The 23,385-nt window shown below is 41.6% G+C and overlaps 2 protein-coding genes across 3 annotated transcripts; both read right to left on the bottom strand.

Annotated features, from left to right (window-relative positions):
* Positions 1–486: 486 nt before the first annotated feature.
* ggnbp2 (gametogenetin binding protein 2) lies at positions 487–14,883 on the bottom strand. 2 transcript variants are annotated; one of them, XM_029671823.2, is made up of 14 exons: positions 14,744–14,883; positions 13,935–14,059; positions 13,189–13,269; positions 12,787–13,040; positions 12,304–12,402; positions 11,469–11,582; positions 11,142–11,351; positions 7,209–7,383; positions 6,768–6,950; positions 6,098–6,323; positions 2,769–2,894; positions 1,943–2,094; positions 1,500–1,712; positions 487–1,310 (listed from the first exon to the last, which is right to left on the bottom strand). In XM_029671823.2, the coding sequence occupies exons 2-14, from the start codon at positions 14,025–14,027 to the stop codon at positions 1,122–1,124; spliced, it is 2,115 nt and encodes a 704-aa protein (XP_029527683.2). In that variant the 5' UTR covers positions 14,028–14,059; positions 14,744–14,883; the 3' UTR covers positions 487–1,121. The 2 variants fall into 2 exon arrangements, with proteins under 2 accessions (XP_029527683.2, XP_029527685.2); XM_029671825.2 differs by having other exon boundaries at positions 6,152–6,323; positions 14,744–14,882.
* A 1,045-nt stretch (positions 14,884–15,928) lies between these two features.
* pigw (phosphatidylinositol glycan anchor biosynthesis, class W) lies at positions 15,929–23,360 on the bottom strand. Its single transcript, XM_029671820.2, has 2 exons — positions 23,196–23,360; positions 15,929–19,454 (listed from the first exon to the last, which is right to left on the bottom strand). Exon 2 carries the CDS (start codon positions 19,449–19,451, stop codon positions 17,955–17,957), a length of 1,497 nt encoding a protein of 498 aa, XP_029527680.1. The 5' UTR covers positions 19,452–19,454; positions 23,196–23,360; the 3' UTR covers positions 15,929–17,954.
* Between the last annotated feature and the right edge of the window lie 25 nt (positions 23,361–23,385).

Here is a 23,385-nt window from a genome sequence, read left to right as displayed (position 1 = left end):
GCTGATGACTGGAACATTTTTTTAAAAATCACTTGCTCAGCCAGTCCTGGTCACCCAAAATAATCTTACGGCATTAGAACCACTGGTTCCTATGATTCTAACGATGCTTTCAGCTTTGGGATTCTTTTGGGAAGCGGGCCCGGGATAGTTCCTTATTTATAAATACTAGCTTCTGAAATGTATAAAAATAGATTAATAAGACAAAATGGGTAAAAAGAAAAAGTGACTAACACTCAAATCCAATAGTGCTGCAAATAAAATGGTTTGAGATCACAAATATGTCTGGAACAAGGCGAAAGATGCATTCAATGCTTAAACATTGTGAATCTTTAAAGGAGACAAACGTCAACCTCACTATTTAATGGTCAGCACCCAATCTGTGAGGGTAAACTCGTCATATCACGCCATCTCCTGGTGTCTTTATGAACATAGCACGAGCTGGTTGCCATGTCAGAAGAAGAAAAAAAGTTACACAGCACAAACAACTTTCTAATGCATATTAATAAATATTCTTTATTTTGTCAATTTTACACATTGCACCCTTAACATCACATCCAACCCCTGTTATAAATGGATGTTTTACTGTAAAATCTATTCAGATTATATAATTTCTGTACACATTTATTGGTACAACTTTTCCCACTAAAATGAAGCATTACAGAGGAAGAGACGAGAAAAAAAAAAATGGAAAATGCAAAAACAAAAAAATAAGACTACTAACAATCTAAACCCTAATGTCACAGCTTGCAAGCTTAATTATCAGATCCACTGTGCTCTAAACCAACAGCCCTACAAAATGAGACCAGAAAAGAAACCGGGTTTGGTCAGGGTGGGACGGACGACAACAAGGACGTGTGTGACAAGATGAACAGGTAGAGGTGACAGAAGATGAACAAAGGTGGGCAAATAGGAACCACATGTACTTCAACCAAAGAGGGGATGGGGGCTCATTTAACAAAGGGAGGGTGGGGGGGGGAGCTCATTGAACAAGACACTAAAATGTACTACTGAATTCTTTCTCCTTTAAAAGGCGGTGTGAGCAGAGGGGTGGTAATCACCATGTGTGTTGTCCCAGTAACAAGATAACATGACAGTAGAGTAGTGCAACAGGAGCTAATTCATTAATTGACGCTGGTGGTGGCAGCAGCAAACCAATCTGCACCTCCGTGGCAGTACTTGGTGAATTTATCTTTCAGGCGCTGTCGGTACTGGTCACGGTTGTTGTAGAAGGACTTGTTGTTGTCCACAAACGACTGGATCTCATCCTGCGTGAGGCAGTTCTCTTCATCGGAAGTCACTTCAGAGTCATCCTGTTTTTAGTACAAAAAACCCCCAAAAAAGCATAGATTAAATGGACCTTTCAAAACACACAAACACACTGAATAAACGCTTCACATCCTACCAACTCACACGGAATTCAAAACTAGTACAAATAATGATGTCAACACTGAAGTGACCATCCCAACTTTAAAAAAAAAAAAAAAAAAAATGTCACTGACCAGCAGTTCCATGAGACTCTTAGCACTGGTACCCTCCAGATAATGGCTGATGTTCTTTCGATGTTCTGCACGTGGTAACTGCGGTGGGATACTAGAAAAGATGTCGAGGCACAACTGGGCACACGTCTCTTTGGTTCTGCACACGGGTGACGTTGCAGCGGTGTTTTGCCCTTTCCTGTTCTCTTCCATAACACAAACCTCTGCATTTGGACCCTGGTTGAGAAAGACCAAAAGTTTATTTTTAATAGTTTTACCTGAGAAGCAATGAATGACCAGATCACATCTCTGGGCTAACATATCCATCAGGAAAATCTGGCTAGGGGAAAGGTCAATTTCAATTATAAGCTATATGAATGGGAAAACACTAAAACAATGTTTTTTTTTTTTTTTAAAAAGCAGGAATTCCTGCTAAATCCCATCCTCTAATGACATTCTAATCTAACCTGATGGTAAGATAACAAGCCATTGTTCTTTCTTCTCTTATTCTTCTTCTTGCCCTTGGTGTTCTCTTCAGAGCTGGCCCAGCACTCCACACAGCTGTCCATACAGTCCTCCTCCTTGTCTTCAGCACATTGATGACCACACAAGTAGTCTCCTTCAGATGACAAGACGACAAGGATATGACAAGCATTCGATGCACGTATGGCAAATTCTGAGCATTCAACACAATGACAAACAGCAACACTACTAGGGATGGAACAAATAGGGGGGTCATAAGGTTTACAGCATTTTTGGGGGAGGGGTTCATAAGGTATACAGCATTTTTTGAGGGGGGCTGTTAAAACCATAAGAAATAATCTTAAAATTCCATGTGAATAGCGAAGAAAAGCTGTATCTCGCAATTTTTTGTCATGCAATACCTGATACCTTCAGTAAAGCAGAGGCTTATCAATGAATAGGTTAGGATCATCTACAGGCAACAGACCGAAGACTGAACACACACACGCATCATTAGCAAAGAGAAAGAGCAGGTGAGCAGCGCATACGACTTCGGAATCCGTGTCTAGTCTTACAGGCCTCGCAAATTCACGAAAGTAGCTTAAAGTCCACCTCTTACTCGGGTTCCCCAGGCCTTAACAGCCTATCGTCTAGTTAGGCCATAACACGGAAAATGTTTTGTAATAACTGCACTGTGTGGGAAAAAACTTGTTTAGTAAAAAAAAAAAAAAAGTTTTTCGGGATAGTTTTTTAAATGTTACGAATCCCCATTTTGTTCTAGCTTTGACACAACTAGCCACTATACGGACCATTAACTGAAGATTGACCAACCTGCTTCGTGGTGGTTGCAGATACCCTCAGCGCAGGCGACGTCACATCCTTCCTGTGAGCCAGGCTCGCTGCCTTCCATGCTAGACGAGTAACCACAGTCACTCCCATTACTGTGAGGCGAAAGACCTAAAGAAATGACCAGACAATTAAATATATATACACTCAATGAGGCTGGTCTAGCAGGTAATGCCCCCCTACATATATACAAAAGTATGCAGACACCCCTTCAGTGGATTCAGCCATCTCAGCCACACCCGTTGCCGACAGGTGTATAAAATCAAGCACACGGCTATGCAATCTCCATAGACAAACGTTTGTCAGAATGGCCTGTACTGAAGAGCTCAGTGACTTTCAACGTGGCACCGTCATAGGATGTCACCTTTCCAACATGTCGGTTCGTCAAATTTCTGCCCGGCTAGAGCTGCCTCAACTGTAAGTGCTGTTATTATGAAGTGGTAACGTCTAGGAGCAACAACGGCTCAGCCACGAAGTGGTACGCCACACAATCTCACAGAAAGGGACCGCCGAGCACTGAAGAGCTTAAAATGGTCTGTCCTTGGTTGCAACTGGATGCCAGCAGAACATGTCCGAATGCATAGTGGCAACTGTAAAGTTTGGTGGACAAGGAATAATGTCTTAGGCTGTTTTTCCATGGATCGGGCTAGGCCCCTTAGTTCCAGTGGAGGGAAATCTTAACGCTACAGCATACAATGACAGACGATTCTGTGCTTCCGACTTTGTGGCAACAGTTTGTGTTATGGCACTGTTTCAGCATGACAATGCACCTGTGCACAAAGCGAGGTCCATAGAGAAATGGTTTGTTGAGATCAGTGTTGAATAAATTGACTGGCCTTCAGAGCCCTGACCTCAAACACCTTTTGGGATGAATTGGAACGCCGACTGCGAGTCAAGCCTAATCTACCAACATCAGAGCCCGATCTCACTAATGCTCATGGCTAAATGAAAGCAGGTCCCTCCAGCAATGTTCCAACATCTAGTGGAAAGCCTTCCCAGAAGAGTGGAGGCTGTTCTAGCAGGAAAGGGGGGGACCAACTCCATATTAATGCCAAAGATTTTGGAATGAGATGTTCAACCAGCAGGTGTCCACATACTTTTGTTCATGGTGTGCATGCACACACACAGGTAAGGCAATGTCTGGAATGACGAATCATCCTGTCCAGATATAGTTGCACTCGTAGGTGTCAAATGGCAGGAAAAACACAATATAAACTACACATTGGTTAAAACAGAAGTGTGATTTGGTGCATAATAATGTCATTCTAATAAAGATGCAGGAACAGCAGAATAAGCAAAAAGATCCAGGGAAAAGGACGGACAGATGACAAACCCGTCAACATTTACAAGTCCATCCATCCTGCTGAATTCACTCCTCTGGGGCAGAAAAGGGCAACATTCTGGTGTTCTCTGACAGACATGGTAAATCAACTACCCCTAAAATGGTTCCTCATTGCACTTAAAAATTTAAAAAGAAAATGGTGGCCTATATTCAAATCTAGAAGCATCTTATTGGAAGACAGAGACAGCCCCAAAAGCATAGGAAAAAAAATATTCTGTCAAACCGTAAGACTTAATAGCATTTTGTTGTTGTTGTTAAGGCTACTTATTTTGTTTAGGCTACTTTATTGTAGCCTCCTATATTTAGGATGTGTACAGTTCAAAATGCACATCATAATATGCTCAGGCTATTTGTTTTTAGCCTAAGCCAATGTTCTTACATTGTTTTTATTCAAATTGGGTCATAAAGAACGTTATAAATAATCATTTGTTGTATCTGATTGTATGTTTTGGATTTGCAGTTCCAAAACAGGCCTATTTGTCTTATGGGCGAGCGGTTTGCTGATGTCAATGTTGTGAACAGAGTGCCCTAAGGTGGTGGTGGGGTTATGGTATGGGCAGGCATAAGCTACGGACAACGAACACAATGACATTTTATCTATGGCAATTTGAATGCACAGAGATACCGTGACGAGATCCCAGAGGCCCATTATCCTGCCATCCATCCACCGCCATCACCTCAGGTTTCAGTGTGATCTTTGCCGTTTTGTTTAAGGTATCTGTGATGAACAGATGAATCTGTATTCTCAGTCATGTGACATCCATAAAATGGGGACTGATGAATTTATTTCAATTGACTGATTTCCTTATATGAAACCAACTCAGTAAAAAAAAAAAATATATATATATATTTTTTTTTTCATTTTACCTTTATTTAACCAGGCAAGTCAGTTAAGAACAAATTCTTATTTTCAATGACGGCCTAGGAACAGTGGGTTAACTGCCTGTTCAGGGGCAGAACGACAGATTTGTACCTTGTCAGCTCGGGGGGTTGAACTCGCAACCTTCCGGTTACTAGTCACACGCTCTAACCACTAGGCTACCCTGCCGCCCCAATCTTATATATACATCTTTGAAATTGTTGCATTTATATATTTTTGTTCAGTGTAAATGCACAATTTGTAAGCTATTTAAAATAAAGTTGTTAGTAAGATAACTTCTAACTCATATTTCATTTATTTTTTGTTCACACTCATTGAAGTGCAGCTATAGGAACTTATATGCCCTACTGTTCATTGTGCAATTCAAGCACATTAATAAACGCTTTGTAAATAACATAATTCATTTATAAGTAATGTTTAGCCTACTGAAACTTTTATTGACAGTAGCCTACGTGTAGGTCTATAGCCTATTATGGTCTGTTTTGGTTTGATTTTAGTGGAATGAGGCAGTAACGTTCCAGGTTTGTTTCAACTTCCTATTCCATCAGTCGCTTGTTTGTTCTCTCTCTCTCTCATTTGTTACTATGTTTTTATTTAATGCTAAAAAAATCACAAAACAACTTTAAGATTACTCCATTAAGCCTATAGTCATTCAAATGGTTGATCGTGAAAGACTAGGCTATTAATTTTGAATAGCTTACAAATTGTGCATTTACACTGAAATAAAATATATATATATAAAAAAAAAAAAGAAGCAACAATTTCAATGATTTTTAGATGTTAAAACGATAAGCCAGACAACGGAGTGTTGACAATATACACCATCACAGTCAGTGTAGGTACACATCCCAAGCCCACTGCTACTCTGCCTCCTGTCTGAATAAAGGGAAAATCATGAAATACATACACTGAACCACAGAGTTCAGCCTGTCGATTCATCAACGGGGACTGAAGATGACAATTAGCTGTCTAGCTATGATTTAAATACATCACATTTGCTCTTGAGATTCACATTTCAATTGTAAAATGGTCCCTTAACTCAAATAAATACATTTCAGAAAGGATGGCTGTCATTGGTAAGATTGATCTTACCCAGGGTCAGGTGTCTGGTCTTGAGTGATGGTTGGATGGTGGTGACAGCATTACCTTTCTTGACTTTAGGAGAGCCCAGGATGGGCACGGTGCTGTCTGGGCAGCTGCAGGAAGTAGTGTTCTCGTTGCTGGTGACGACCACCTCCACACAGCTGACATGCCCCTCCCCCTCCTCTCGGCTTCCACAGGCCTTGCAGCCACCGTTCTCCACAGACTCTAATGAACCCTGCATGGAGGGGGATAACAGAGAATGACAGGACACTAGAGTAACATCCCTAAATGGCCAGACCATAGAAAAGGGAGGACAGTATTATGGGCAATGAGAGTTAAGGAATTTAAAAACGCCGAACATTTGATAGCTATATTTGCCATTTAAACCATTTAAAACCTACTGACGGCATTTGGAAAGTCTGAAATGTGACAAAGCACAACGTGTGAACAACAACAACGTCACAAACAGAATGCATTATTAATCCGTACAGTAACATGGTTAGCCTGGATTAGAGGTCGACCTCTAGCCTGGATGAGGTTAACCAGATAATGTGGAACAAGCATGCTGATGACATGTGAGGTCAGTTTCCTATAACAGACTCACTGGTATTTCCCCTGTAGTCATGCTGCCTCAGTGCTCGTGTGTGTGTGTATGTGTGTGGGGAAAACGAAGCGTTACCTCAGCCAGGTTCTTGACCTCGGCCTCCTGCTCAGACATGTCGAAGCCACACTTGTTTTTGCGTCTGTTCTTCTTCTTCTGTCTCTTCTTCTCCTGCTTCAGCTCTTTGGCCCTCTCCTCCTCCGACAGCTCCTCACACAGCTGCTCCAGACGACTGATGCCCTGTACCTTCTCCACCGCCGTCTGAGGGGAAAACGGGTGTTACCACGTCGTTATTATAAAGAGAGGAGTCCTGGCTAAATAAAATGATATAAATAATTTTAAAAAATGTATGTCAAATGAATCAATACATACACTGATTTGCCACAACACTGTAAACATAGACAGTGTGTCGGATGGGAAAGCACTCGCCATACATCACTTCCATCAACAAAATATGTCTTTGTCACATAAGCTTGTTATTGGTAGCCTGATGCTGGCAGGCATCGTGCAAACACAAACCTCAAAGCTTTTGCGTAAAGCGTCGATGCCGAGGCAGAAGAGCATCTGCCAGGTCTGCTCCTCTGCCCTCAGTTTCTGCCAGATTCTGTGCAGTCGCTCGTACAGGTGGATGCCCAGGCAGGTGAGCACCTCTTCTTGTGCAATGTCAATGGTCTTGGCGTGTCGTTCTCTGCGTCTATAAACGAGAGAGAAGGGCAGGAGTAGTGTTAGAATTTGCATGTTAATTCTATAATGACATTCTAGAATGTCATATAATTCTAGAACATTTAACTAGCAAACAGAAAAGGTAGTGAAGAACTACAAGTAAGTACATCAGAAGGTCACCAGGAGAGTGAATCATACTTCACTACTATAGTGCTGGTCAAATATACTGGCACTTTCCTTATTTTACAAGAAATGGAGAAATTAACATGAAAAAAATAATAAGTTTGTGCTCCACACCATGTTATTGGATTTTCAACATTGCAGAAGCAAATTTATTTGTGTAAACTTTATTTTCTAAATACACAATTGTAAACTTAAGATTTCGCATGGACAAAATTGGCACCCTTGAAATTATTCCAAAATGCAAATAAAAACCTCGGTTTCCCACCAGAGACGAGTTTCCATAAAATTCACCTGTTGCAGAAAAAAGGCTGTGCGTGATGACATAGTGCACATAAAATTCCATCTCATCTCATTTTCTACTCTAGTTATGGTTGTCACAAAAACTGTTGAGTTATATAGCGATTGTGCCCACTCCGGTCTTGGCACGTACTCTCTAGCCAACAGCTGGCAGATACATTGTGGGTATAGTCTACACGATGAGACTATCATAGACAAAAGAGTATTTGTTAAACAGCAGCCAAGCATCGATCATCATGTCACCAGAATAAAGACCCTGGATATTTATTGCAAAGGAACATCAAGTCCATCACCGTGCACATTCACCACCCTGTGAAGTTCATCACTTATTTCATCTGTATCCTAATAAACTGGATTTGAATGTGATTCAGATCTGGACAGTCTAGCAACTCTTCTTTGAACCATTCCTGGGTGCTTTTTTGATGTGTGTTTGGGGCCTTCAACGGAGACCCAGTTTTTGGGACACTGTTAAACATTGGACTCCAAAACCCCTGATAGTCTGCTGATGTCATGCGCAATATTGCAGTTAGCCATGACAGCCTTTATAATAGAACGCCCGTTACCATGACAGCCTTTATAATAGAACGCCCGTTACCATGACAGCCTTTATAATAGAACACCCGTTACCATGACAGCCTTTACAAACACCTAAATATTGCACTTGGGATTATTATTATTATATATATATTTTTTAAAGTAGAACAAGAATGAAACAGACATTCTATTTTCGCTCTATTATAGTGGCCACTATAGTAGACATCAATCAAGTGCACAAGTCTACATGTGTGCAAAAATAACATTCACCGAGTAAATATATATATTTTTTTATATATATATATTTTAAAAAAGTATAATACTTTCAAGTTCAACACAACAACACAATATTTTTTGGGCTACACTGCATATTATACACTTTCTGCCTGGGGACATCCTGTTCTACAATGTGCCAGCAGAGCATGATACCCTTTGTAGGCAATCATTTATTTTTTCTTTTGCATAAATCCCTGCTAGGGGGAAATGCAGGTTTTAACTAATTAAAACAAAATAATATGATCAGTCTGTAAAATAGTGGTTAATGTGAACCTAACAAACAGATAAAAAGTATAAAGAAAGCATGCCATTGTTATTTGTTGCCTAGACTTTACTGCAAATGAACCTCAAGTCAAATGAACCTCAAACGACACCAATATTGCAGTTAGCCATGACAGCCTTTATAATAGAACGCCCGTTACCATGACAGCCTTTATAATAGAACGCCAGTTACCATGACAGCCTTTATAATAGAACGCCCGTTACCATGACAGCCTTTATAATAGAACGCCCGTTACCATGACATACTTTATAATAGAACGCCCGTTACCATGACTTACTTTATAATAGAACGCCCGTTACCATGACAGCCTTTACAAACACCTAAATATTGCACTTGGGATTATTATTATATATATATTTTTAAAAGTAGAACAAGAATGAAACAGACAATCTATTTTTGCTCTATTATAGTGGCCACTATAGTAGACATCGATCAAGTGCACAAGTCTACATGTGTGCAAAAATAACATTCACCGAGTAAAAATGTTAGTTTTTTATTATAAAATTAAAAAAAAAAGTATAATACTTTCAAGTTCAACACAACAAAACAATATTTTTTGGGATACACTGCACATGATACACTTTCTGCCTGGGGACATCCTGTTCTACAATGTGCCAGCAGAGCATGATACCCTTTGTAGGCAATAATTGATCTGTTTCAGGCAGAGAGTACACCTGGCATACCCCTTTTTATCCACTGTATTGAAGAAGTGAGAAATAGGGAAAGAGTGTGTTGTTCCATTCACCTCTATAGTGGCTTCCAGCTTAAACCAGGCCCGGCTCCACCTGATCCCTGAATCCACTTGTTTAACAAGCAACGCCTCATTTTCACCTAATGCTGTCAGTGTGAAAATTAACCACATACTGTCGAGGTAAACCACTAGTTAACAGATAGTGGTTAGTTCGTTAGCTAGTTCGTTAGCTAGTCAACTAATATCACAGTTTGCCAGGGTCCCGTAAGCAACTAACGTGTTATAAATTTAAGGAACTGCCAGATTTTTTCCCCCCCATTTTGTGGCCAAAGTCAAATACTTTGTAGCACACACAAGTGTCAAACACTTCCGATATAACAAACTTCACGTCAGGATATGCAACCGAAAGGAACCATTAATTTATGCGTTTTATATTAAAACAGAGAGACTAAAATGTTGGCAATAAACATTCCAGAACAACTACGTCTGAATTATTATCCTGACACTTTCACAACTACTAGTTGAATAAGACATGGGTGAGATGACGAATTTTGGCAAAGAGATTTATTCATAGACTAATAAAAATCAGAAGCGGGTTTAGGTATGGGCGACGTGGCCAGCCGACCTAGGGCTTTCTGCTACTAAGATTGCCCAGGGCGGGACCGTGCGCGGCGCTAAGGGGGGAAATCGCCAGAGCGCCATAAAAGCTAGAACCGCCACATACATTTCAAACAAATAGCCAAACCGAAAAATGCTTTCTGCTATTAAGATCAGTGAAATGTAGGCTAAACTGACAACAGCGTGAATCTCATATAGCAAGTCACAGCAAAATTCTGGCAAGGGGTGATTTTCGGCACAACAGCGGCAAGGAGTCGTATACCAGTTAACACTAAAGCGAATTGGTTAGGTCACTAACGTTAGCTCATCTGATGTTGTAACGTTAGCTAGCTAACGGCAAGATGCCTTTCCAGAGCGCTAGCTGATGTTGTAACGCGCATCACTCATCCGCTTACAGCCAGTAGTGATCCAAACGCGCATCACTCATCCGTTTACAGCCAGTAGTGATCCAAACGCGCATCACTCATCCGTTTACAGCCAGTAGTGATCCAAACGTTTCTCATCGGTTCTACACGAATCGCATAGGTCACCTATTTTGGATTCAAAAAGGCGAATTTCGCCGAAAGGTGACTAGTTTCTCCATGCCTGTGGAGTGGCTGAATCCCATCCAAACCTACGGCAAGTGCTGACAACAGCAGTTGGTGGAGAGCACCCCTCAAACACTGAAGAAATAGAGCAGTTAAAGGCTGTGCAATCAAGTACCAGCTGTGGGGCCAATCATTAGGTCCAGTATTTCTATATATATATTTTTTAATATGTGGGAGACCAAAAGTTCTTTCTTTCAATATCAACAATTTTTTTGAAGAAATAAGGAATTATTTAAGTTTAGAAGATTACCATTTATTTGTCCAGGACTGAAGGTTACTACATGTGTATAGAACAAAGGAAAAAGCAGCAGTCTACTTACTCGTAACCTCCGGAGAACTCCGGCTCAGCCCGGCCCAGTAGATGTGCCATAAAGTCAGTCTCACAGCAGACGTGGACGTGGTGCTCTTGGGGACAGCAGCGGAGTCCCTCGTACAAGGCAGCGCAGTAGCCCTTCTCTTTAGTGCAGTCTAGCTCCCCTATAAGGATGTTGTATGCTCTCAGTACCTTGTTCTTGCAGTCAGTACAGAACCTGAAAGGAAGAGAAGATTAAAACACTAGTACAATTTCCTACACAGTCTAATGCGAAAATAAAGCCCATTGGATGTAAACATGGCCTATATTACTTAAAACCATTACCGTGACTTACCTGTGCTTGCGCAAGTATGTTTCCAGGGTCTCCAGGAGGCAGGTGCTGTCGATCAGGACGACTTCGTCCCTGCACTCCTGAGACATGAGCTCCCACACATCCATCCAGCTTCCCCTGTCAGCAGCAAATCCCCATCGTTAACATCATGCACGACTCCTCAATCAGCGTATTATTTCAATAAATAAACCTATCAAGTCAGCTTCACAATAGAGGTGACGAAAAGGACAAGAATGCCACCTTAACATCGGCGAGTATTCACTGGATATATCCGGATTAAAATGCTCTTTAACTCAGAAGTATTTTACTGTCAAAAACATAGTGCTTCACAGATGTACATGTGCACAACATAATGCATGACATGATCCAGACAATGAAGTAAACTACTTCAGCCTGGCGCTAACTAACTAGCGTCCAGAAATGCTACGAAGAAATGCTCTGAATGAACGAGCTGGTGTTTGCTTTGCTGCCTACCTGCTGGGGGCCTGAAGTGGTCCAGAGTGAAAAACAACGCTACATCTGCTGTCTGTCTTGGCTCCTCCATCTTTGTCTTTCTCTAAACCTAGCCTTGTGTCTACGCTCCCTTCTCCTCTAAAGATTCAGAGATTCTCTCAAAGACACTACAATATTGCACATCACAAATGACTTCCTGCCGTTTCAAAAGCCTAGTTTGGCCCTGGTATGACAAATGTGGACATTCAAGCCTTCATGTAATGTACAAGGTCTGAGAGAACAGGCTTTACAACTTGTTTTTTTAAAAAATGGTATCATACATGACATCAAGTTCAATTACAAGCAGTTTAATAGATGATACATAGCAGCGGTAAATGTGACTCACCCCAAAGGTTTTGGTTTGTGTGTTTCTAAGGAGTGCAACTGGCAGCGTTTATTCTTTTTGCTTTTTGGAATGGCATTGATCATGTCATTTAACTTTGACCTACACAAAAAAACAACAAAAAACCATTCTCCTGTTTAGTACATTACTTATACTAATTGTTTACCATTAAATACATAGTGGTCAGATTGTTTCAGTAGCTACATATGCTAAACAAAAAACCTTCCACACACACACACACAAATACAGCAGATTCTCACAGGGACGCAAGAAATAGTATGTAATATTTCTGCTGTCAATTGAGGGCACAGTTTAGAAAGATTGTTTCTTAGGTAAATTGGCCAATAAAGTACAGATAAAAGATAGGCCACAGCAAGAGTCGTTCTTGTGGTCAATAAAAGGTAGGCTTCAAGTGAAGCAGTCTGACAGGCCAAGTAAGTATGAAGGTTACAGAAGTATTAGTCTTGTGACACGTGTCGCACTCACCCGTGGATGTAAAAGAGGGTGTAGAGCGTCTTTGCGTCAGCCATGCAGGTCTTGGTGACAGACAGCACGCCGGTGGGCTTCACAGTGAGGGGCTCTAGTGCCGGGTTCCCGGACTCCACCAGCTGGGAAAAGAGGCGCTCCACGCTCCGCCTGCAGCCCACACACGGCACCAGCTGGGAGAGGGCGCTGAACACCTCCCTGGAAGTTACCATCATGGCGATGTTCAGGTCCTGCTGCTTCAGCATGCTGTGATGCTGAGGGGGGAGCAGGCACACGAGACACCACTTGACTTAGTATAAAAAGGCATAATCCTTGAGCAAACTATGACCAACAGCCTTATGGGTAAATATTATCCAGACAATGTTTGAAAGGTACACCCAAATCTTCTGTCACAGCACTCACCTCGACAAACCGCTTCATCTGAGAGCTGTTGATTTGGTGAGTGTCAAGGTTCATGACACTGTCAGTAAACTCCATCACCATCTGTAATAAAAAAAGGGCATATATTGATAGTGAAAGTGTCATTAGCACAAGTATCCCACAACGCGACTGGTACACAGGCTAAGTGGAGGAAGTAAAACTATCCACCAATGCTATTTCAACATTAACCTGCCCACACAGTTCCTGCATAGCCAACATATATTTATATCCAGGCTCAGTACACAATACTGCTCAAAGGATAACCATTTAGGTTAGCCACCCACCCAGCTAACAAGCTACCTAGCAACCGCATACAATTAACAGTTTTACCGGTTAGCCGGTCAGTTAGGCTGGCCTAACAGCTCAGAAAACATTTTTCTAAAATACATTGCGTAAACTTAACTTCAGGGAATGCTTGTAAATTTGTGACAGATTGAGATACCGATTTTGACATAAAACGAGCTAACAAACAACATTGCTGACTGGAAAGCCGGTTGGAGAATCGGGCTAGCTAAGTTAGCTTGCTAACGCTAGCTTGTTGGAGAGGCCTAGTTACAGGTAGTCACATCTCGCTCAACAACTCAACGTTAATAAAGCATTTTGACCTGAGTTTCCTGGTCGACATAGCTAGCTTCTTTCAGAAGAGTATCTGATTGCAAAGCCTTACAAAGAAAAAACTAAGTACAGCAACTTGTACGAGACGGTAAAAAATAAATAAATTGGTTTACCGTGAGAGTGTCATCGATGTATAAGGGAATCTGTCTTGCGAGGAAAGGGAAGTCCTCTTCCCCGTCCCTGCAAACCGCAACGAGGCGCGCCATGTCTTCCAGCTCCTGTCGTGGTGGGTAGCAGCCTGTTCACAGACGGAGGAGCAAATACAACAGTCGCAGTTTCACCAATAGCTTGGGCTTAACGTTTTTACACCGCGGGTCATTTCAATTTCTATGCCGTGTCATGGCGTAACCCCCCCCCCCACAATTATTTATTTTTTAAATAAAATTGGAAGGTGACTTTGCAATGTATCGTTAACTAGTTAATTAACGTTAGTCAAATGTCATGACAATATGGAAACGGTAACCATTTTCCTGAGCTATTCTTCAAACGCATATAACGTGGTTGACAAATTGTACCAAGTCTCTGGTATATTTATCATGGCTAACTGGCTAGTGAACTGGATGCTAATACATGTTAACATTGGGGATTACAGTAGTAAAATTTACTCGCTATAGTTTTAAAAGAACTTCAATTGGTTTGAAACTGAGGCGCAATATTTTAAGAAAATACAACAAAAACTCCAGTCATCATGTGTTAGATTAGGCTTCGTGTATATTTACTAGTAACTAGTTGTGGTTAACATTATGTTCAATTAGTTAGTTACGTTCAGGGTCTGAGGAAATTCTAATTTAATCAAAACGCCACAGACAGCTGGTTAACTCTCGCCTCAGACAGGGTAAATGACTTAATAACAGATCTTGTCCATGTTTCCATGTAATGGCATTTTTTGTAAAACACAAGCAACACATCGTACATTACTTACCCGCTTTTAAAAGTTGCCTTTTTATACAAAAAAATAAAACAAGTGCGACAGAGGTGTATGTGCCGGCGGCAGAATATTCATGTAACCTTCGCCCTCAAGAATAACTTCCGGCCAGGGTCTGTGCAATCCGAGATTATTGGGACGTCCCTAACCTTTAACCTCGTGATTTTGGAGGTATGGCAACGAGAGACCAAAGATTTGTATAACTAAACCTAGATAAGACCACAGCCCGTCGTTTTAAAATGAAAACAAAGAGTCATAGTGGGCAGAACAAGCAAGGAAATGGGCAAAGCCAATCACGATCTTAGCGAGATCCTATTGGTGTGTTCTATTAATAATTTGCATATTTATGTTAGGCAACGCCCACTCTGTGAAGTGCGCGTGTGCAAAAACTCCATTCGCCTTTGCACTCCTTCTAAACAATTGCATTTTTAATACTTTGGCAAAGGGTAAAGTCTAAAAAAAAAATTGTCCACTCTGTTCGTAACATATTATAGTTTTGGGAACAGAGAACTGTATTGAGATCAAAGGTTTCATGATGAGAAATTTAGCAGAATATCGGCCAAAATCCATCTTCTCCCACTACCGTCCACTGGGCTTCCTCTCACTACCATATTTGGTAGTGAGTGGAAACGCCAAGCGGATGCTTCATATTTATACATCTTGTGAAATATTTGTCTCATTGTTATATCTGTGGCAGACTTCTCTTCAAATCAAATCAAATTTTATTGGTCACATACACATGGTTAGCAGATGTTAATTCGAGTGTTGCGAAATGCACAACCCTAACCTTAACCCTAGCGTTTCCCAAACTCGGTGCACGTTTTGGTTTTTAGCTACACAGCTGATTCACATTATCAAAGCTTGATGATTAGTTGAATCAGCTGTGTAGTTCTAGGGCAAAAACCAAAACTTGAACCCCATTCGAGTCCCGAGTTTGGGAAATCATGCCGTAACCATTTGAAATGTCGACTTCAATGGGTGTTATGATCGTCCCAAGGATTCTTAATAGCACGAACCCTGCTGGAAGTTATTTTTCAAAATCGAACGCTAGGGGTCGACAAAGAGGGGTAAATGTTATTTCTGGTGGACCTAAACAGTAAAGATGAATGTCTGTTTTTTCTCCTGGCTGGCTCTATGATAATATATTTGATCAAAGTGACATTAAATGTGAATTATAAACGAAACATTTCAAAGCAGTTTATTATCAAGAGATCATATTTGTACAACATATTTGCATAATATTTACAATGGCAACTTTTGCTTTAAAGGTCATGAACAGTCAAAATCATGTTTTTCACGAAATGTGATGATATTTGGATGAAACCAGACCAAACTATTGATGACCAAATTATGAAAAATTACTGTTGATTCTACATTGATAAAGTTGGATCATAAAGTTACTGGTCCCCTCCCCATATCAAACGCTTGGATTCAGGAGGCGGGATTATTAAGGGGATAGGTTGACATCACCCGAATTCTCATTTTAATACACCAATGGTAACATGATATTCTCTTAAATAAGGACCCGCCTTGTGACCAACATCGGAGAAGGCGTGTTTGCCGAGGGGCGTGGTTTATACTGTTCGTCTATGGCGAAGATACCGGTGTTAGCTAGTTACTGGCTAGCTAGGTCTTCATCTGTCAAAACTCTGACACAGTTGTCATGTCAATACATCCGTCAGTGCTGCTGTAAACCACATAGCAACAGACATGCCAAACGGGAGAAGCATAAAACAAATTGACATCAGTAGCTAGGTTTTCATCCAAATGGCGACCGATTTTCATGCTAATATTCTAAAATCTGCATAAAAAACAATATGTGCATTTCCCCACCAGAGATGTATTTTCCATCAAATGTACTTGACTGTGCGTGATGACGTAGTGCATATCAAAATTACTTTTGCTGTTCAATTCTCACGTACCAAATAAAAAATACAAGCTAAATGGGTTTCTATCACATTTTCAACTCTACTGAAGGTTTTCTCACGAAACATTTAGCGTTATATTAGGGATTGTGCCCTCTGGTCTTGGCATGTGCGCTCCAGCCAACAGCTGGCAGATACAATGTGGGTATAGTCTACATGTTGCGATTTAAAATAGAGTATTGGTTAAACAGCAGCCAAGCATCGACCATCATGTCACCAGAATAAGACCCTCGATATTTATTGGAAAGGAACATCACCGTGCACATTCACCACCCTGTGAGGTTCATCATAATTTATTTCATCTGTAGCCTAATAAACTGCATGCTTTCTGACCCAGTTGTGTTAGAAACACAAATACTTAAATACATTTGGTGAATCTGACACATTTATTATTTCTCAATTCAATAGTGTTTGAACAACACAAGCAAATTAAGTATATCTGTGATAATAATTTAAAGTAAAAATAACCTGTTTTCATTAGGTGTAGCTACTGTCCAAAATTGAACGAAGTAAATCCAAATACTTATTTTGTGCATAAACTCAACACCGTGCACTTTCACCACCCTGTGAAGTTCATCATCATTTATTTAATCTGTAGCCTAATAAACTGCACGGTTCCAAGGGGTCATAGTGGGCGTACCACACAACATATCATCGAGTGACTCCAAGTTTTAACTTTGATATTTTTGCACATAAAGGCATTTCCAACAACCATTTCTCACATAATTAATTTTACAGACACAAAAAGATCCCAGCATGTCGAACGAACAAATTCTGTCGGCGTTTACAAAGATTGTCCTGAAACGACCAGTTTTAATCACAGCTGTCATGATTTTCTTTTAATACGGTATGACTTTACCCACACTAAAACTGGATGAAAACGTGGTTAGTGATAGAGTTAGTTTTGAGTTGTTTTGTGTTTCACCAAAATTAGCTTGAGATGATTTTACTGCAACACTGTGTCCTCGTTGCTTGACGTAGGCGTTTCAAAGAGCTGTCTGTCAAGGGGAGCTCATGAATATAAGATCCCTGCCCACTCAGCCTGTATTTTCTAACTTCCTGGTAGATAGTTAGCCATGAGAGACATTTTTTTATTAAATTATGGGTGATATTTTAGTTACTCAAAAGGCAATTTTACATGGGAATCAGAATGACTGTTCGGGACCTTTAACACCAACTATAATATGGAAAACAATGTAACAAAACAGTACAGTTTATTGGAATAAGTCTACGACTGAATTAAAATAAGAAGAACAGGCATTGTAAAGAGAATGGCACTGTGTTTACCAGAACTTTACTGTGACTTTCATGAGATGTAAAATATATATCGCAAAACTATTTATGAACATGTATGACAGCAAAACGCACACAGAAATGTAATCACTACTATTGAATGTATCTACTAGCACATTTGTGATTCCAGTCAGTAAATTGGCAAGCATGAAAAACAACAATTGATTACGATTGACAGCTTGAATGAGACAAAGTCCCTGAACTTTCTTCTCCATTTTCTCCTCAGATACAGAGGCTTCCTTTCTACAAGGATACCAGGAAGACGACACCAATACGCAACCTGATACCGTTTTCATAAAAAACAAAATAACATCAGCAGTTGCTAAACAGGACAAGAAAAACATGGACTGGGCAATGGTCCAGAGGCAGAACGGTAGATTGGCCATCCTGCGAGACACTGGCTCAACAGAGGCCTGACACAGTATCAAGCCAGTATACAACACAGCACTTCCCAATAAGAGATTCCAAATCACTCTGATCCACTCTTTGACCTGTGTCCTTGGTCGCATTACATACAGTCCAATCTGGACCCCTGCCATATAGATGGCTATGTAGCCCACAACAGATGAAACCCCCTCCATGTTGGCTTTCATAAAGCCTCCCGTCCTGTCATTGTTGTGGATGATGGAATACTTCAGTCCAGACATCTCCAGGGTCACTTGGTAAAGTCCTCCAATCAGAAGGGCCAGGAGCCATGACCCGTTGACAGGGAACAGAGCCAATAGCACAGAGGCCGCCACTCGGACTATGGCTAGGGTGAAGAAGAAATTCCAGTGCACGCCGTACTCAGACACGTGCTCGTGGTAACCAGCCATTTTCACACTCACCAGCCTGGCCAAGCCTAGAATGAACAGGGGCCAGACAGACACGAGCTGTTTAACCACTTGGCTTAACTTGGATCCTGAGACTTCCTTCCTCCGTGCCTCTGGGCAGACCAGGGCATTGGCGAGGACATAGGCTCCAACACCAAAGTCCATAACCCCCGTTCCATAGGTTTCTGTTTTTGCATAGCGCCTTGGGAACACGCTGAAGTCGACAGCTAGAATGCTAATGGCCGTTTTCACATTGACCAGGACTCGAAAGATCGTCACAAAGGGCACCTGGTCGCACTGAACATGGCTCTGGAAGAAGCTCTTGGCAGCAGTGTCCTTAGACGTTGCGCTGGGCCTGGTTGGCCTTTTGGTACGGTAGATATAGCATAGCACAGCCCCAGACACAACAGTCAGGCCCAGGATGACTAGGTGAAGGATGTCACTCAGAACGGTACATGATAAGACCAGGGGCAGTATGATCATGGAGAAGTCCAGGACGAGGTGGGCGATCCAGGGGAGGGGGAGCGCCCCCCTACCCAGATGGTATAGAATCAGAAACAGTCCTCTGCTGATCAGGCACAGTGGGGCCAGAAAGGAGCCCAGGGCAACTTCCCCAAGGCTGGTCCCATTCAGATTGCTGACGAACGCCTCCTTCAATTCCTTCTGACTTGACATTTCCTACAAAGGAGGAAAATAAAATCATAATTCCAACACCTCAAAGTATTGGACAGTAGCCATCAGGATATAAGGACATTCCTACCATTACCCTAAACCCTGCCATTACCCTAACCCCTACCATTACCCTAACCCCTTACATTACCCTAACCCCTGCCATTACCCTAAACCCTTCCATTACCCTAACCCCTTCCATTACCCTAAACCCTTCCATTACCCTAAACCCTACCATTACCCTAAACCCTACCATTACCCTAACCCCTACCATTACCCTAACCCCTTCCATTATCCTAACCCCTACCATTACCCTAACCCCTTCCATTACCCTAACCCCTTCCATTACCCTAAACCCTGCCATTACCCTAAACCCTGCCATTACCCTAAACCCTACCATTACCCTAACCCCTTCCATTACCCTAACCCCTACCATTACCCTAAACCCTGCCATTACCCTAACCCCTACCATTACCCTAACCCCTACCATTACCCATGCCATTACCCTAACCCCTTCCATTACCCTAAACCCTTCCATTACCCTAACCCCTACCATTACCCTAAACCCTGCCATTACCCTAACCCCTACCATTACCCTAAACCCTGCCATTACCCTAACCCCTACCATTACCCTAACCCCTACTATTACCCTAACCCCTTCCATTACCCTAAACCCTGCCATTACCCTAAACCCTGCCATTACCCTAACCCCTACCATTACCCTAAACCCTGCCATTACCCTAAACCCTACCATTACCCTAACCCCTGCCATTACCATAAACCCTGCCATTACCCTAACCCCTACCATTGCCCTAACCTCCTACCATTACCCTAACCCCTGCCATTACCCTAACCTCCTACCATTACCCTAACCCCTGCCATTACCCTAAACCCTAACCCCTAACCCCTACCATTACCCTAAACCCTACCATTACCCTAACCCCTACCATTACCCTAAACCCTTCCATTACCCTAACCCCTTCCATTACCCTAACCCCTACCATTACCCTAACCCCTGCCATTACCCTAACCCCTTCCATTACCCTAACCCCTGCCATTACCCTAACCCCTTCCATTACCCTAATCCCTTCCATTACCCTAAACCCTGCCATTACCCTAAACCCTGCCATTACCCTAACCCCCTACCATTACCCTAACCCCTACCATTACCCTAACCCCTGCCATTACCCTAACCCCTTCCATTACCCTAACCCCTGCCATTACCCTAACCTCTTCCATTACCCTAAACCCCCATTACCCCCCCTACCATTACCCTGCCCCTACCATTACCCTAACCCCTACCATTACCCTGACCCTGACCTTAACTTCTACTATTACCCTGACCCCTACCATTACCATAACCCCATACCATAAACCCCTACCATTACCCTAACCCCTACCATTACCCTAACCCCTGCCATTGCCCTAACCCCTGCCATTACCCTTACCCCTACCATTACCCTAACCCCTGCCATTACCCTAACCTCCTACCATTACCCTAGCTCCTGCCCCTACCATTACCCTAACCCCTGCCCCCTACCATTACCCTAACCCCTACCATTACCCTGACCCTTACCATTACCCTAACTTCTACCATTACCCTAACCCCTACCATTGCCCTAACCCCCACCATTACCCTACCCCCTACCATAACACCTACCATTACCCTGCCCCCACCATTACCCTGACCCCTACCATACACCTACCATACCCTAACCCCCTACCATTACCATAACCCCTACCCTAACCATTACCATAACTCCTATTACCCTAACCCCCTGCCGTTACCCTACCCCTACCATTACCCTAACCCCTGCCATTACCCTAACCCCTGCCATTACAATTACCCCTACCCTGACCCTAACCCTTAAAAGTTCAACTCAGCGAAATAACATTGCCTCTAGAAGCACTGCAAATATTGCAGTGAGCGAGATTCAAGACTTCGCTCTCACACAGGTAGACACAGTATCTGAGCATGCGGATGGGTTTTCTTCAGGGGTAAAATCCATTTTTGAATTCAATCCCTTTTTCATTTGAACAAAACCTTCCATACATATTTGTGTAGAAGTGTGTAGAAGTGGCTTTTTAGACCTGAACGACAAAATATTTGGGTGCTCAAAGTTAACCCATTTTTGCATACCTCATCATACATGTCTTCATCACTTGAAAAGATACATGGTTTAAATATGATTTAAAAGCTTACAAACAGGGTTATTAAACAATTGTATAATGTCTGGGGAAAAAAACGACTTTTAAATAAAATGTGTTTATTTATTTTTCTTTAATGTCAATTATCTAAAACGCAGATTTTTTTTCTTCATATTCTATTATCTTGTTGCTTAGACCATATTTTACATCATCCAAGAGGCGTGTTGTGCCCGCCATCGGTTGAGACACATGCTCTTGAATACAGGGTGAGAATACCCTTTTCAAAATGGTACCACAAAGATGGTTGGAGGTCCACACATCAGAGAACGTTGACATGAATATCTGTTGTTTTAAAACTCTCTCCTCCATAGGAAACCTATTGAAACAATAGAAATATAGATAATAGAATAGACATGTCCATTTGACGGTGGGTGGACCGGCGATCATCTTTGTGGTAGTATTTAGAAGTAAAATTGTCAATTCATTAAAAAAATATCAACGCCAAGAGTGTGCAAGGCTGTCATCAAGGCGAAGGGTGGCTACTCTGAAGAATCACAAATTTAAAATATATTTTTATTTATTTAACACATTTCTGGTTAAAACATGATTCCATATGTGTTATTTCTTGGTTTTGATGTCGTCACTATTGTTAAAAAAATAATAAAAAGTTAAGAAATACCCTAGAATGAGTAGGTGTGTCCAAACTTTTGATTGGTACTGTATTTAAATTAATCTGGAGGCGAAATAAACGCACACCTGTTTAGACGAGGTGCTGGCTAGCGGAGTAGAACACTTGAAAAAGAAAATGAGAGCCGCACACTCTAGGAGCTCAGATGCAATAATCGAATAACCTAATAACCAACGTTTCGACAGACAAGCTGTCTTCATCTTATAATGACAAACACTGTGGGTCACTAGTTTAAATAGCGTCAAATGGAAACGAGCGTGGAATCGTTTGAACCGTCATCCAACTCGGAATTCTAAGTCGGAAACTAGGGCATCTTTCTATAGCTCAGACCGTCCGACCTGAAAATCACTGACGTCATGATTTGACCTTGTTTTTTCTGAGTTCCCAATTGTCTTGAAAGCACCATAACTGTTTTAATTTCAACTTCAATGAGGTGAAGTCAGAGCTGAACATAGCAAAGATTTGTTTAATTACATTTTTAAAACTTTATCTAACTAGGCAATGACGCCTACACCACCCAAACACTCCCCCAACCCGGAAGAGGCTGGGCTAATTGTGAGCCGCCCTGTGGGACTCCCGATCACGGCCGGTTGTGATAGCCCAGGATCGAACCAGGGTCTGTAGTGACGCCTCTAGCACTGAGATGCAGTGCCGGGAGCATACTCAGGATCCAGTTGAGACTTTTACATGAGGAGATAGATAAGCAGTATATATATATATATATATATATATATATGAAGTACAAGCAAATATAAGTTTACTTTTATGCCAACCAACTCGTTATTTCATTACAAAATGTGATTACAAGATTGAAAATCATTTACGCCTCAATGAGACAATAAATCTGGCTAGCCAGCATATGGCGCTAAACATCACAAACACACAGACAAGACTTGATTATTTTTTCCACCTACCGCACTTTACTTCGGTTCAAAACAAATCTCCGTTTATAATAGACGAATCGTCCTAGTTTAATCGGATATAAAATGTAGCCCACATCCTCGATTCATGTATTTAAAAAGCTACCACAACCTGGTGAATTCTTACTTCCGCGTTCTGCAGCTGGGCGTTTCTGTGGTCTACGTCACGAAGAGTGTGCGTACT

Source organism: Oncorhynchus nerka, linkage group LG10 (genome assembly GCF_034236695.1).
Source record: "Oncorhynchus nerka isolate Pitt River linkage group LG10, Oner_Uvic_2.0, whole genome shotgun sequence".
NCBI lineage: Eukaryota > Metazoa > Chordata > Actinopteri > Salmoniformes > Salmonidae > Oncorhynchus > Oncorhynchus nerka.
This window is presented reverse-complemented; position numbering and strand designations above follow the sequence as displayed.

Bases quoted from the DNA above. Each gene is read 5' to 3' on its own strand.
- ggnbp2 (XM_029671823.2), bottom strand. From the start codon at position 14,027: ATGGCGCGCCTCGTTGCGGTTTGCAGGGACGGGGAAGAGGACTTCCCT. The intron at 11,352-11,468 runs GTAAGTCACGGT...TCTTCCTTTCAG, and splicing joins ACATACTTGCGCAAGCACAG to GTTCTGTACTGACTGCAAGA. The intron at 1,713-1,942 runs GTTAGATTAGAA...TTTCTCAACCAG, and splicing joins GCTTGTTATCTTACCATCAG to GGTCCAAATGCAGAGGTTTG.
- pigw (XM_029671820.2), bottom strand. From the start codon at position 19,451: ATGTCAAGTCAGAAGGAATTGAAGGAGGCGTTCGTCAGCAATCTGAAT.